Source organism: Zingiber officinale, chromosome 1A, assembly GCF_018446385.1.
Source record: "Zingiber officinale cultivar Zhangliang chromosome 1A, Zo_v1.1, whole genome shotgun sequence".
Lineage (NCBI taxonomy): Eukaryota > Viridiplantae > Streptophyta > Magnoliopsida > Zingiberales > Zingiberaceae > Zingiber > Zingiber officinale.
The window spans coordinates 149733275-149744393 of record NC_055987.1 but is presented as its reverse complement, the minus strand read 5'-3'; the positions used below and the strand labels follow the sequence as shown (position 1 = coordinate 149744393).

The following is an 11119-nucleotide window of genomic DNA, read 5'->3' as shown; positions in this document are numbered from 1 at the left end:
CCCTGATCGTAAATATGTCACCATCCATATTTTTTAATTAATAATTTAATTTATTTAAATTTTTCATATCAAATTAGGTCAAATTAGAATTAAAAATTCCAAAAATAAATATATTTGTTAAAAATTATTTTTATGTATATATTTACGATCAGGACTATGATACGAATGCATAGAAATTTATTTCATCAAATTCCGATGTCTCTAGGTTCGTATATGAGGCGTCCCATTTTGTTTTTTTTTTTTAAGATAATTAAATTTTTGGGACGAATCCTGGATTCGTCCCAAAACTTAAATTAATTTAAAATAAATTAAATCAAAGACCGAAAGCTTATATCTTGACCTAGAGACATCAGAATTTGATGAAACAAATTTCTATGCATTCATATCATTGCCCTGATCATAAATATGTCACCATCCATTATTTTTAATTAATAATTTAATTTATTTAAATTTTGTATACCAAATTAGGTAAAATTAGAATTAAAAATTCCAAAAATAAATATATTTGTTAAAAAATATTTTTATGTATATATTTACGATCAGGACAATGATACGAACGCATAGAAATTTATTTCATTAAATTCCGATGTCTCTAGGTCCGTATATGAGGCGTCCCATTTTTTTTTTTTTTAAGATAATTAAATTTTTGGGACGAATCCAGGATTCGTCCCAAAACTTAAATTAATTTAAAATAAATTAAATCAAAGACCGAAAGCTTATATCTTGACCTAGAGACATCGGAATTTGATGAAACAAATTTCTATGCGTTCGTATCATTGCCCTGATCATAAATATGTCACCATCCATAATTTTTAATTAATAATTTAATTTATTTAAATTTTTTATACCTAATTAGGTAAAATTAGAATTAAAAATTCCAAAAATAAATATATTTGTTAAAAAATATTTTTATGTATATATTTACGATCAGGACAATAATATGAACGCATAGAAATTTATTTCATCAAATTCCGATGTCTCTAGGTCCGTATATGAGACGTCCCATTTTGTTTTTTTTTTTAAGATAATTAAATTTTTGGGACGAATCCTGGATTCGTCCCAAATTTTGGGACGAATCCAGGATTCGTCCCAAAACTAAATTTAATTTAAATTACATTAAATCAAAGACCGAAAGCTTATATCTTGACCTAGAGACATCGGAATTTGATGAAATAAATTTCTATGTGTTCGTATCATTGTCCTAATCGTAAATATATCCATAAAAATATTTATTACCAAATATATTTATTTTTGACATTTTTTAATTCCAATTTGACCTAATTTGGTATTATAAATTTGAATCACTTAAAATATTATTTAAAAAATATTCATGGTGACATATTTACGATCAAATTAATGATACGAATGCATAGAAACTTGTTTTATCAAATTTCGATGTCTCTAGGTCAAGATATAAGCCTTCGATATTTGATTGTCTTTTTTTAAAAATAATGTCATTTTTGGAACAAATCCTGGATTCGTCCCAGAATTTGGGACGAATCCAGTATTTGTCCCAAAATCTGGGACGAATTCTGAATTCGTTCCAGATTTGGCGACGAATTTAGCAACGAAATGTTCTATTGTTGCAAATTTGAAACAAAACTTTTTTGTTGCAATTTTCGTTGGTTATTTGGGTCGAAATTTTTTTTCGACCCAAAATTTGTCGCAATTTTGGGACGAATAATTTTCGTTCCAAATATTTGTCCCCAAATATATGTTTTTTTGTAGTGATCACAACAAGACTTAACTTGAACTTTTGACAACATCGAAACTCAGGTTTGATTCAGATGCACCCTGCACCAACAATAGGTTGTAACCAAGTAACTATTGTGCCTCTTTTCTTTTAAGTTGTTATTATTTCTTTAATGTTAATTGCTTGTGCGTAACTAACTTATATCCTTGTTAAGTTCGAAAAGCAAAAGATTGTTCTATTTTATTATAGGGCTATTTACCTCCCCTCTAGCCGACCTAACAAAGATCAACAACTATTTTGTGGGAGAACATGGAAAAATGTAACTATTTATTGAAGGAAACATGAGTAATGTAAGAGGAAATCTAGGAACACATGGAGAACGTGACGGTACAACTACAACCCTATAAAAGATTGCCTACTTCCGTTGGCACAAGTACTCACACACACCTAGACTTCCATAAATCCTAAATTATGGTTCTCTTTCTTCTTCATTCTTCCCTGCCAGAAACTTAATTAAGCAACGGAGTGACTTCATTAGGGAACCTCCTAACCTTCATTCTAACCCTCTCTTCCTTGTTATATTCCATTCAGACTTTGATAAATCCCTTCACTAGTCCCCGCTATTCCTTGGTGATCAACTACAAAATCAACATCGATCTCATTCTTCTACAGACTCAAGTAGGATCAAGAGACATTTCGATAATACTTTAAAAATAAGGGATAAAGTAATAATTGTGAACCTAGAGGCATCTTTTCAAAATGTAGTGTAACGTTTAATAGTAGAGGTAACCATTCGATTACAAATTAAATCAACGAAACAAACTTATAAAATAGATTAAATCAAATAGTTACTAAACTAATCAATAAAATTTAATAAATTGGATCGACTTATCAATCTATATTGAATATAGAATCAATTTAATTGATTAGTTGAATTGTAATTCAAATATATCGATCAATTAATATCAATTTGTTTCAATCTATTTAGTTGAATTCAAAATTTTAAAATTATTGAATTTAATAAATTGAAATAATTATTGATGCGGCGATAAGGAGAAGCCCACCCGGCATGAGTCGGTTGCCACGATGGAGGTCACAGTCAAAGTGGTCAACGTTCAATTATCATATGGCCAAACGGAGGATAATCGCATTGGTCGGTCAGGCGATTAGGCCCCTGACCGGGAGGAGAAGGCTCTGGTCCAACCCTACATTTGACTTGGGGAGGTGTCAAACGACCGATGGTCAATGGAATGTTGTTGGACACCAAGAGGATGAGACGATATGCAGAATCTTGGCCGATCAGCTACCCCGCTCAGCTAGGCAACAAGACTCGGCACAGGCTCAACGGAGTTCCATCCGAGCGGATGTGACACAGACTTAGCAGAGTTCTGGCCGAGCGGATGCAGTACAGGCTCAGCGGAGTTCTGGTCGAGCAGACGTGGCACAGGTGCAGCGAAGTTCCGGCCGAGCGGCTAACCCGCTTAGCCTAACACTGTGTTATCTCTCTTGACATCCTTTTGGGAGTTAGTGCCACTGACACTAGGCATGATCAACAGGAAGATCGTACGATGGAAACTTCCACTATCACATCAGAGATATGCTCAGCTTGTTAAGGTATTGTGTCAGAGACATTTTACTGATAAGTCTTTTCAGGAGAAACTTTGAGAAGTGTGCTCACTTGGGGAAGCGTGCGCGCGCTATAGGAGCTCTATATAAAGGGGGGTCCAAGCATCGGCGGAGGTACGCGATATATACTATTTGTGCTACTGTCTTCATTCTTGTTGCTCCGCCTTCTACATCATCGCCAGTGACTGACTTGAGCATCGGAGAGCTAACGTCGGGGACTCCTTCCCTAGCTCGGTACTGACGTCATCTGTCTTGTAGGGTGGAGCGGAGTCTACGAGCGGTCAACAGGACATCCACATCCCCAGCTTTCCATATCATCGACTTTCAGACTGGATCATATTGGTGTCGTCTATGGGAAGCATTAATAACCGGCTTACAGGCAACCCGGCATGTGGGAGCCGTTAAAGTCCTCATCCGCTCGAACTCTCAGTTTGTTGCTCAGTAGCTCTTAGGGACGTTCGAGATAAATAATGGCTGACTCAAGCTCTATGCGGAAGCCTTTGAGAAGTCGAAGGCCAACTTTAAGGAGATCGTCATACAAAAGATCCCCCGATCGAAAGACCAAGCAGCAGATGAGTTGGCAAGATTAGCCAGCTCCTTAACACTAATTATCATAAAGCATCCGATCGATCAAGTCTCATTAGTGGCACATATGGATAGGATAGAAGGGATAACCCTCCCAAGTGACTGGAGGATGTCGCTGATAGAGTTCCTCCGATCAGGAGTCACACCGGTCGATCAGGAGAAATCTCGTCTATTGAAAAAGAGAGCCGGATGGTTCACCCTTTTCGGAGATCAGTTGTATAAAAGAGCCTTCTCCAGGCCCCTACTCAAATGCGTCAGGCCGGAAGATGCCGAGTACATCTTGAAGGAAGTACATTAGGGCTCTTTTGGAGGTCACCCGAGCGGTCGCTCGCTGGCCGGATATTTTTGGCCCACTCTTCAAGAGGACTCCGCTCGAACAGTAGGAACTTGCATGTCCTGCCAAAGATATCAAAATATTCCGCACCGTCCAACCGAGAAGATAAAGACGTCCACAGTATTTTGCGAGTTCGACCAATAGGGTATGAATATCGTTGGGGCATTCCTGATGGCGATGAAGGGCACTGGAATTCTGTTCTATTTAAATTTCCCTGTACAAAAATTATACAAGTACAGAACTATTCCTAGGAACCCGCATGTTCAATCAGACATGTGTTTGATCAATCAAGTAAGTTCTTGATTGATCAAAGCATACCTTGATGGAAGTACAAGATCGCTGGCCTCTTGTGTTGGTATTCAAAAATGATACAAAGAAAACTAAACTAATTATGTAGTGGAATTAAAGAACTAGTTGTACCTTTCTTCGTAACTAAAGACCTCTTGATCTTCTGCCGTATTCCTCTCCACTTCTTGGACGTCGTGTGGATGACAATCTACCAAGACAACACCACCCTCCTTCTCTTCTCAGTTTCCAAACTACTGGCTACAAAAGGAGGCTCTAGGATGGGGCACCTTCTCTTCTTCCCTTCCTCTTCTTCCTCTTCTCCAACTTCTTCAAGCCGCCACCCACCAAGGAAGAGGAGGGAGGCGCCGACCCTAGTTGTGGAGGAGGAGGGGCGCTGGCCACAAGGAAGAGATGTGGCCAACCCTAGGTGGAGATGTGGTCAGCCCTAGCAAGGGAAGAGGAGCCCTAGCAAGGGAAGAGGGGCGCCGACCACAAGGAGGGAAGAGGATTATAGAAAATTATTATTAGATTTTAGGGGTCACCACCTATTCCTTTTTATAGGCTTGTCGTCAGTTACAAAGGAAAAAAAATAACATAATTCTGTTAAGAAAAAATCTCCCTTTCTATAACCAAGTTAAAACAAACCAAGTTAAGTTAAATCAAACCAAGTTAAGTTAAAACAAACCAAGTTAAGTTAAACCAAACCAAGTTAAGTTAAAACAAACCAAGTTAAGTTAAACCAAACCAAGTTAATTTAAACCAAATTATGGATGAGTGGATGTGAGGCTTTATATAGAGGCTACAACAAGGACCTAGAGGAGGAATTAATTTTGGCCTCCTGATGGGCTTGGGCTTCTTGTGTTCGGCCCGAACACCTAACCCAAGTGCATCAATAATAACTCATACCACTAAAGGGTTATTATTGAACTACCGCATCAATCTCATATTACAATATGGGCTCCTTCTTATCATGAGTGCGTTAATCTCCCTGTATTTAAGATATCGTATATCCATTAATTAATTGAGTTACTGACAACCCAATTAACTAACATCTTATTCCAAGAGTAGTATCACTCAACTTTATTATCATGCCAGACTAAATCCACCTGCAGGGTTTACATGATAATCCTTATGAGCTCCTCAAGGGGGCATCATCAACCTAAATAATTAGGACATAGTTTTCTTCTATAATCAACAACACACCATATAAATAGTACTATTTCCCAACTCATCAGGCCTATTGATTTAATGAATAAATTTCACCCATTGATAAGTTAAAGAAATAAATACTAAGTATACGTGCTTGTTATTATATAGGGATTAAGAGGATGCACATCCATAATAACAGAGATTCTGTTCTTTTATATAGTCAGTATAAATCGAACAACCTCAAATGGTCCTGCTCAATACACACATAGTGTACTAGTGTAATTTTATAGTCAAGATAGGCTAATACCAAATTACACTACAACCGTTCTAATAGTTTGTCCCTATCCATCTTGGTTGTGAGCTACTATTTATAATTTATAAGGAACCGATAACATGATCTTCTGTGTGGCACCACACACCATGTTATCTATAATATAAATTAAATGGACAACTACATTGACATATATATACATATAAAATGCAGACATTTGACCAAAGTGATTTTTATTTCAAAATATTTCAAAACAGATGTTCATACTAAAGTTAGGCTTATAGTATACATCCCAACAATCTCCCACTTATACTAAAAGACTATGCTGCCATAAATACTGCCATACATCTGATTCTCATCCCCTCAACATGCCTATCAAAAGCACTTGCCTGAAGGGCCTTAGTAAAAGGATCTGCTAGGTTATCTATTGATGTAATCTTGGTGACAACAACCTCTCCTTGTTTTACGATGTCTCGTATCAGGTGGTACTTGCGCTCAATGTGTTTACTTGCCTTATGGGATTGTGGTTCCTTCGAGTTTGCTACTGCACCACTGTTATCACAATAAATTATGATAACTTTGGGCAAACTAGGAATCACATATAAGTCCATTAAGAAGTTTCTGAGTCATACAATATCTTTGGCTGCCTTAGAGGCTGCCACATACTCAGCTTCCATGGTGGAGTCTGAAACACATTTCTGCTTAACACTCCTCCATGCTATAGCTCCATCTCCCAAAGTAAACACATACCCTGAAGTTGATTTACTACTGTCCCTTTCTGATTGGAAGTCCAAATCTGTGTAACCCATACCCTTACGTCTGACAACACTTTGACATTGTTGCCAATAATCAAAATATCATCTACGTATAGTACAAGAAATACCACCACGTTTCCGTCACTTTTCTTGTATACACAAGACTCATCCGGACACTGAATGAATCCATGAGCCTAGATCACTTTATCAAACCGGATGTTCCAAGATCTCAAAGCTTGCTTCAGTCCATAAATGGACCGATTGAGCTTACATACAAGATGCACTTTGCCCTTCGCAATGAATCCCTTTGGTTGCTCCATATAGATGTTTTCTTCAAGAATTACGTTAAGGAAAGCTGTCTTGACATCCATTTGTCAAACCTTATAATCCATATGAGAAGCAATAGATAAAAGAATCCGGATAGACTTATGCATGGCTACCGGCGAAAAAGTTTCCTCATGATCGATTCCCTCTTTCTGAATATACCCCTTCGCAACAAGCCTTGATTTAAAGGTTTCCACCTTCCCATCTATTCCTCTTTTTCTTTTGTAGACTCATTTACATCTAATAGCTTTTACATCATTTAGTGGTTCTACAAGCTCTCAGACCTGATTAGAATGCATAGATTCTATTTCAGAGTTCATTGCACTTTGCCAAGATGCTACATCATTATCTTGGAGTGCTTCATCCACTACAAGAAAATGTTCATTCAACAACACTCAAACAACAACGGTTTTATGCTAAACTGTTGTCTTTTTACCTTTTAACAACGATTTTAATAAAAACTGTTGTCTTTTAGTAGTTTTTTTTTCTTACGACAACAGTTTTTAAAAACCGTTGTCTATTTATGTTTTTTTGGGACTACGACAACGGTTTTTAAATGCTATGACAACAGTTTTTGAAAATTGTTGTCTATGTGCGTTTTTTTAGGATTATGACAACGGTTTTTGAAAATCGTTGTCTATTAAGTGTTGTTGAATACCCTTATTTTTTTTCCTTCGCCGTTTTTTCCCTTCATCATTTTTTACCGCCGCGTTTTTTCTTTCCCTCTCCTCGAAATTTTTTGTCGCTGCATTCCCCCCTTTACCTTCTCGATCCCTAAGCATTTTCGTCCAACCTATGATCTCTTCACCTACTTCACGTTTTTTTTCCTCCTTCCTCTCCAAGCCCTAAACCTGTTGCCCCTTCTCCTTTCCTCTCCAAGCCCTAAACACATTGCCCTTCACGACTCGTAGCAAACCAGTCGCGGGGAGGGAGCGTAGGAGCAACTAGGGGGGGATCAACAACAGAGGCTGCATGATCCAGAGAGGACGATGATGAAAAATCCCCAACTGGAGGGGCTTTAACTGTCCTCCTTGGCTAGCTTCAAATCCATGGAGAACGATGATGGAGTTTCTTTGGAAAGAGGCGAAAGAAGTCCTCTGCTGGATAAGGTGGCTCTCAGATCTCCTTTCCTACAACTTTTTTCATTGTCATTTTGTATAATACTAATTGCTACAATATGATGGCCATGCCCTACTGACGGCCGAGCGACTGCCACCCAGCTTGGCCCGCAGCTTTTGCATCTGACGGCCATGCCGGGCCAGGCTACCTCTGGACCGGGCAGCTTGCCGCCCTACTAATTTGTTACTGTTCGAACCAATCTTTGTCTAGGTTAATGGCTATTGCAAGAGGGCATGATCCATGAGCGGCAAAAGGAAACGCGACGGCGTCGGAGGCCGTGACGGAGTGGATATGGAGGCGATAGTGTGGTAAACCCCAGCCAATCCTCCCGAAGCCAGTGATTATATCTTCCGTAGAGGTAAATCTGAAACATTTCTGCATTCCTCGCCCTATTTTCGTCTGCTTTCCTTACGCTTCAACATGCCTGATTGATGGGGAGCTTCGACACAGGGAAGCGATACGTGAGGCCCTACTACTTTGAGTTCATCTCCCACGTAAACAAAATAGACCTGTATCCTTTTCTTCGCTCGATTCTTTCATTTTGATGCTTCACGTAAGTTTGAGCTAACGCTTGAGTCAATATAGGTTAAGAACAGGTGGGCCGGCAAGACTATTGTGGATCTCTTTGCGGAGGAGTTCAAAGGTGCCCTTATGACTATTATGTATTTCACAAAAAATGTTTTTTTTGTCTTCTTGTTCTTATACATGCGGTGGCTTTCTGATGATGACAAGCAGAATGAGTTTCCTTCTCTTTTTTGACTATTAGTTAGGGTTCGTGACTAAATTTTGTGAAGCCCTATCAGTGTTGTTGATGAGGAAGCGTTTGTTCTTCTATTGCTATAAATTATGATTTTTCATGGTGAGGTGTGAACCTTGCTTACTTTGGATAGGTAAATGCTGTGAAGTGTGGAAGGATCCAAGTGGAGGATAAGGGTCAACACGTTATATATTGTGCAGCCGTCTCAAAAGATTAGCCACTTTCTTCACAGGTATGCTTGTTTGGTATTGTTCTGGTTGCATTATGCTCTTTCTTTGAAAAGAGGAAGATTTTGTTACTTCTTTGTACTGTCTGTTTTCTTCATTTATATTGATCTAGAGCTAAGCTGACATCTACTTTTTCAGAATCATAACTTGCGCGTTCTTGCTGACAACTCTTACTCCCCCCCAAGCATTTTAAGCGGGAGGGCAAAGAGACAGGTCGTTGCTTTTCAGAACAGTGCCACTCTCACCTCTGTAGTGTATTTTGTAGTATCTTGGGTTTTTTAGGATCGTTTCATTATGCTTCTATAATTTATAAATATGCTATAGCGAGTTGTGAATTTTATAGAACCTCGAAGGCTACGGTAAAAATCGTGCCCCCTCCTCCTGCTATTGGTTGCTGCATCAATAGGAAGCTATGGATTCAGTGAGGGCGCAATCAACCTGAAGCAGCGTCCTGTGTTGGTTGCTGCATCAATAGGAAGCTATGGAGCATATCTAGCAGATGGTTCTGAGTACAGGTGCATCTTGTTAATGCTGCTCGGGACTACAGTATGATATGGAGGTCTTCATTAGATGATCATGTGATTGTTCTGTTTGTAGTGGAAACTATGGCCAAGAAATTACTGTGGAAATCGTCAAAGATTTTCACAGGAGAAGGCTTGAGGTTCTTTCTGAAGCTGGAGCTGATATAATTGCTTTTGAAACAATTCCAAATAAACTTGAAGCTCAAGTATCTTTTTATGTATTTGTAGAGCTAAGCAATGGTTCTTGCTCTTCCTTCGTTGCACATTTAGGTACTTGGGGTACTCAATACCAAAGAGTAAAGTGGCACAAATAGTTGAGGCTTTGGAAAAGATTTAGCTAAAACAGAAATTCAGAACAGAGTTTGTTACAAGAATCTACTACAAATATTAAGAAGCTTGATTTTAGTGGAACCCTAGACTTGAGATTCTTATTTTGCTCAAGATGTTGCTTTTAGTGGATCCTAATTATGACTTCTTTTACAGGCATATGTTGAACTTCTTTTGGAGTGTGACACAAAAATTTCAGCTTGGTTTTCTTTCACTTCGAAGGATGGGATCAATGTTGTTAGTGGAGATTCTATGGCTGAATGTGTTTCTCTGGCTGATTCATGCAACAAAGTCGTTGCTATTGGAATCAACTGCACTGCACCTAGATTCATCCACAATTTAATTCTCTCTATTAAGAAGGTAATACCTATTGTATAGTCATTCTTTTTCTCTTTTTGTTTGGAATGAAGCTTAATGCTCAATTAAGAAGGAATCCATCATTGATACAAAATTTGACAACTTATTGATCTTAGTTAGTATTTCAGTCTTGTGACTTCATATTCTGTATTCCTTGTGACTTCATATTCTTGTGACTTCATATTTTAGTATTTATTTCTTGATTGACCATAAGTTATGATGTAGGTTATTGAGAATATGTCTATACAAGTCAATGTACCTGCTCTAGCAATGGAAGAGGTAAAAATATCTTTTGGAGTTGTCTTTTAGTTTATGGTAAAAACAGTTTCGAGTCACTGAAATACAATGGTTTTGCAGGTTGCTCCATTGGCCGTCTCAGATGCGGCTATGCTTGCCCCTGAGGAGATTTTTCATGGAAAAGGAAACATCAAAGAAGAGGCAGAGTTAACAAAAGAAGAGAGGAAAAGGAGGCAGGCCAACCAGAAAAGAAGATTTCGAAGATTGAAAGGTATCCTTTATTCGCTTATATTTATGGTTCTGCTTATTTTCATGCTTGTCTACAATCTGTGCATAATGGTCAAAAAAATTAGTGGCGAACTTGTGACAGACATGATCCACCACTTAGAATTACATAGTTCTTGTGCACAGGATTATATAATTTCATTCTGCTCTTTTTAGGTGTCCTCAAGAGTATTGGGAAGAATGCCAACAAGCTAAAAAAATGAAGAGACTTTAACAAATTAAGGAGCACTAGGAGCTGCAATCCCTCCTCTTCACCGACATCTA

General features: G+C 38.2%; 1 protein-coding gene across 1 annotated transcript; it reads left to right on the top strand.

Annotated features, from left to right (window-relative positions):
* The first annotated feature begins 8849 nt into the window (after positions 1 to 8849).
* LOC122004974 (homocysteine S-methyltransferase 2-like) lies at positions 8850 to 10443 on the top strand. The gene is made up of 5 exons (XM_042559861.1): positions 8850 to 8884; positions 9551 to 9643; positions 9726 to 9855; positions 10133 to 10336; positions 10387 to 10443. The coding sequence occupies exons 1-5, from the start codon at positions 8850 to 8852 to the stop codon at positions 10441 to 10443; spliced, it is 519 nt and encodes a 172-aa protein (XP_042415795.1).
* The last annotated feature ends 676 nt before the right edge of the window (positions 10444 to 11119 follow it).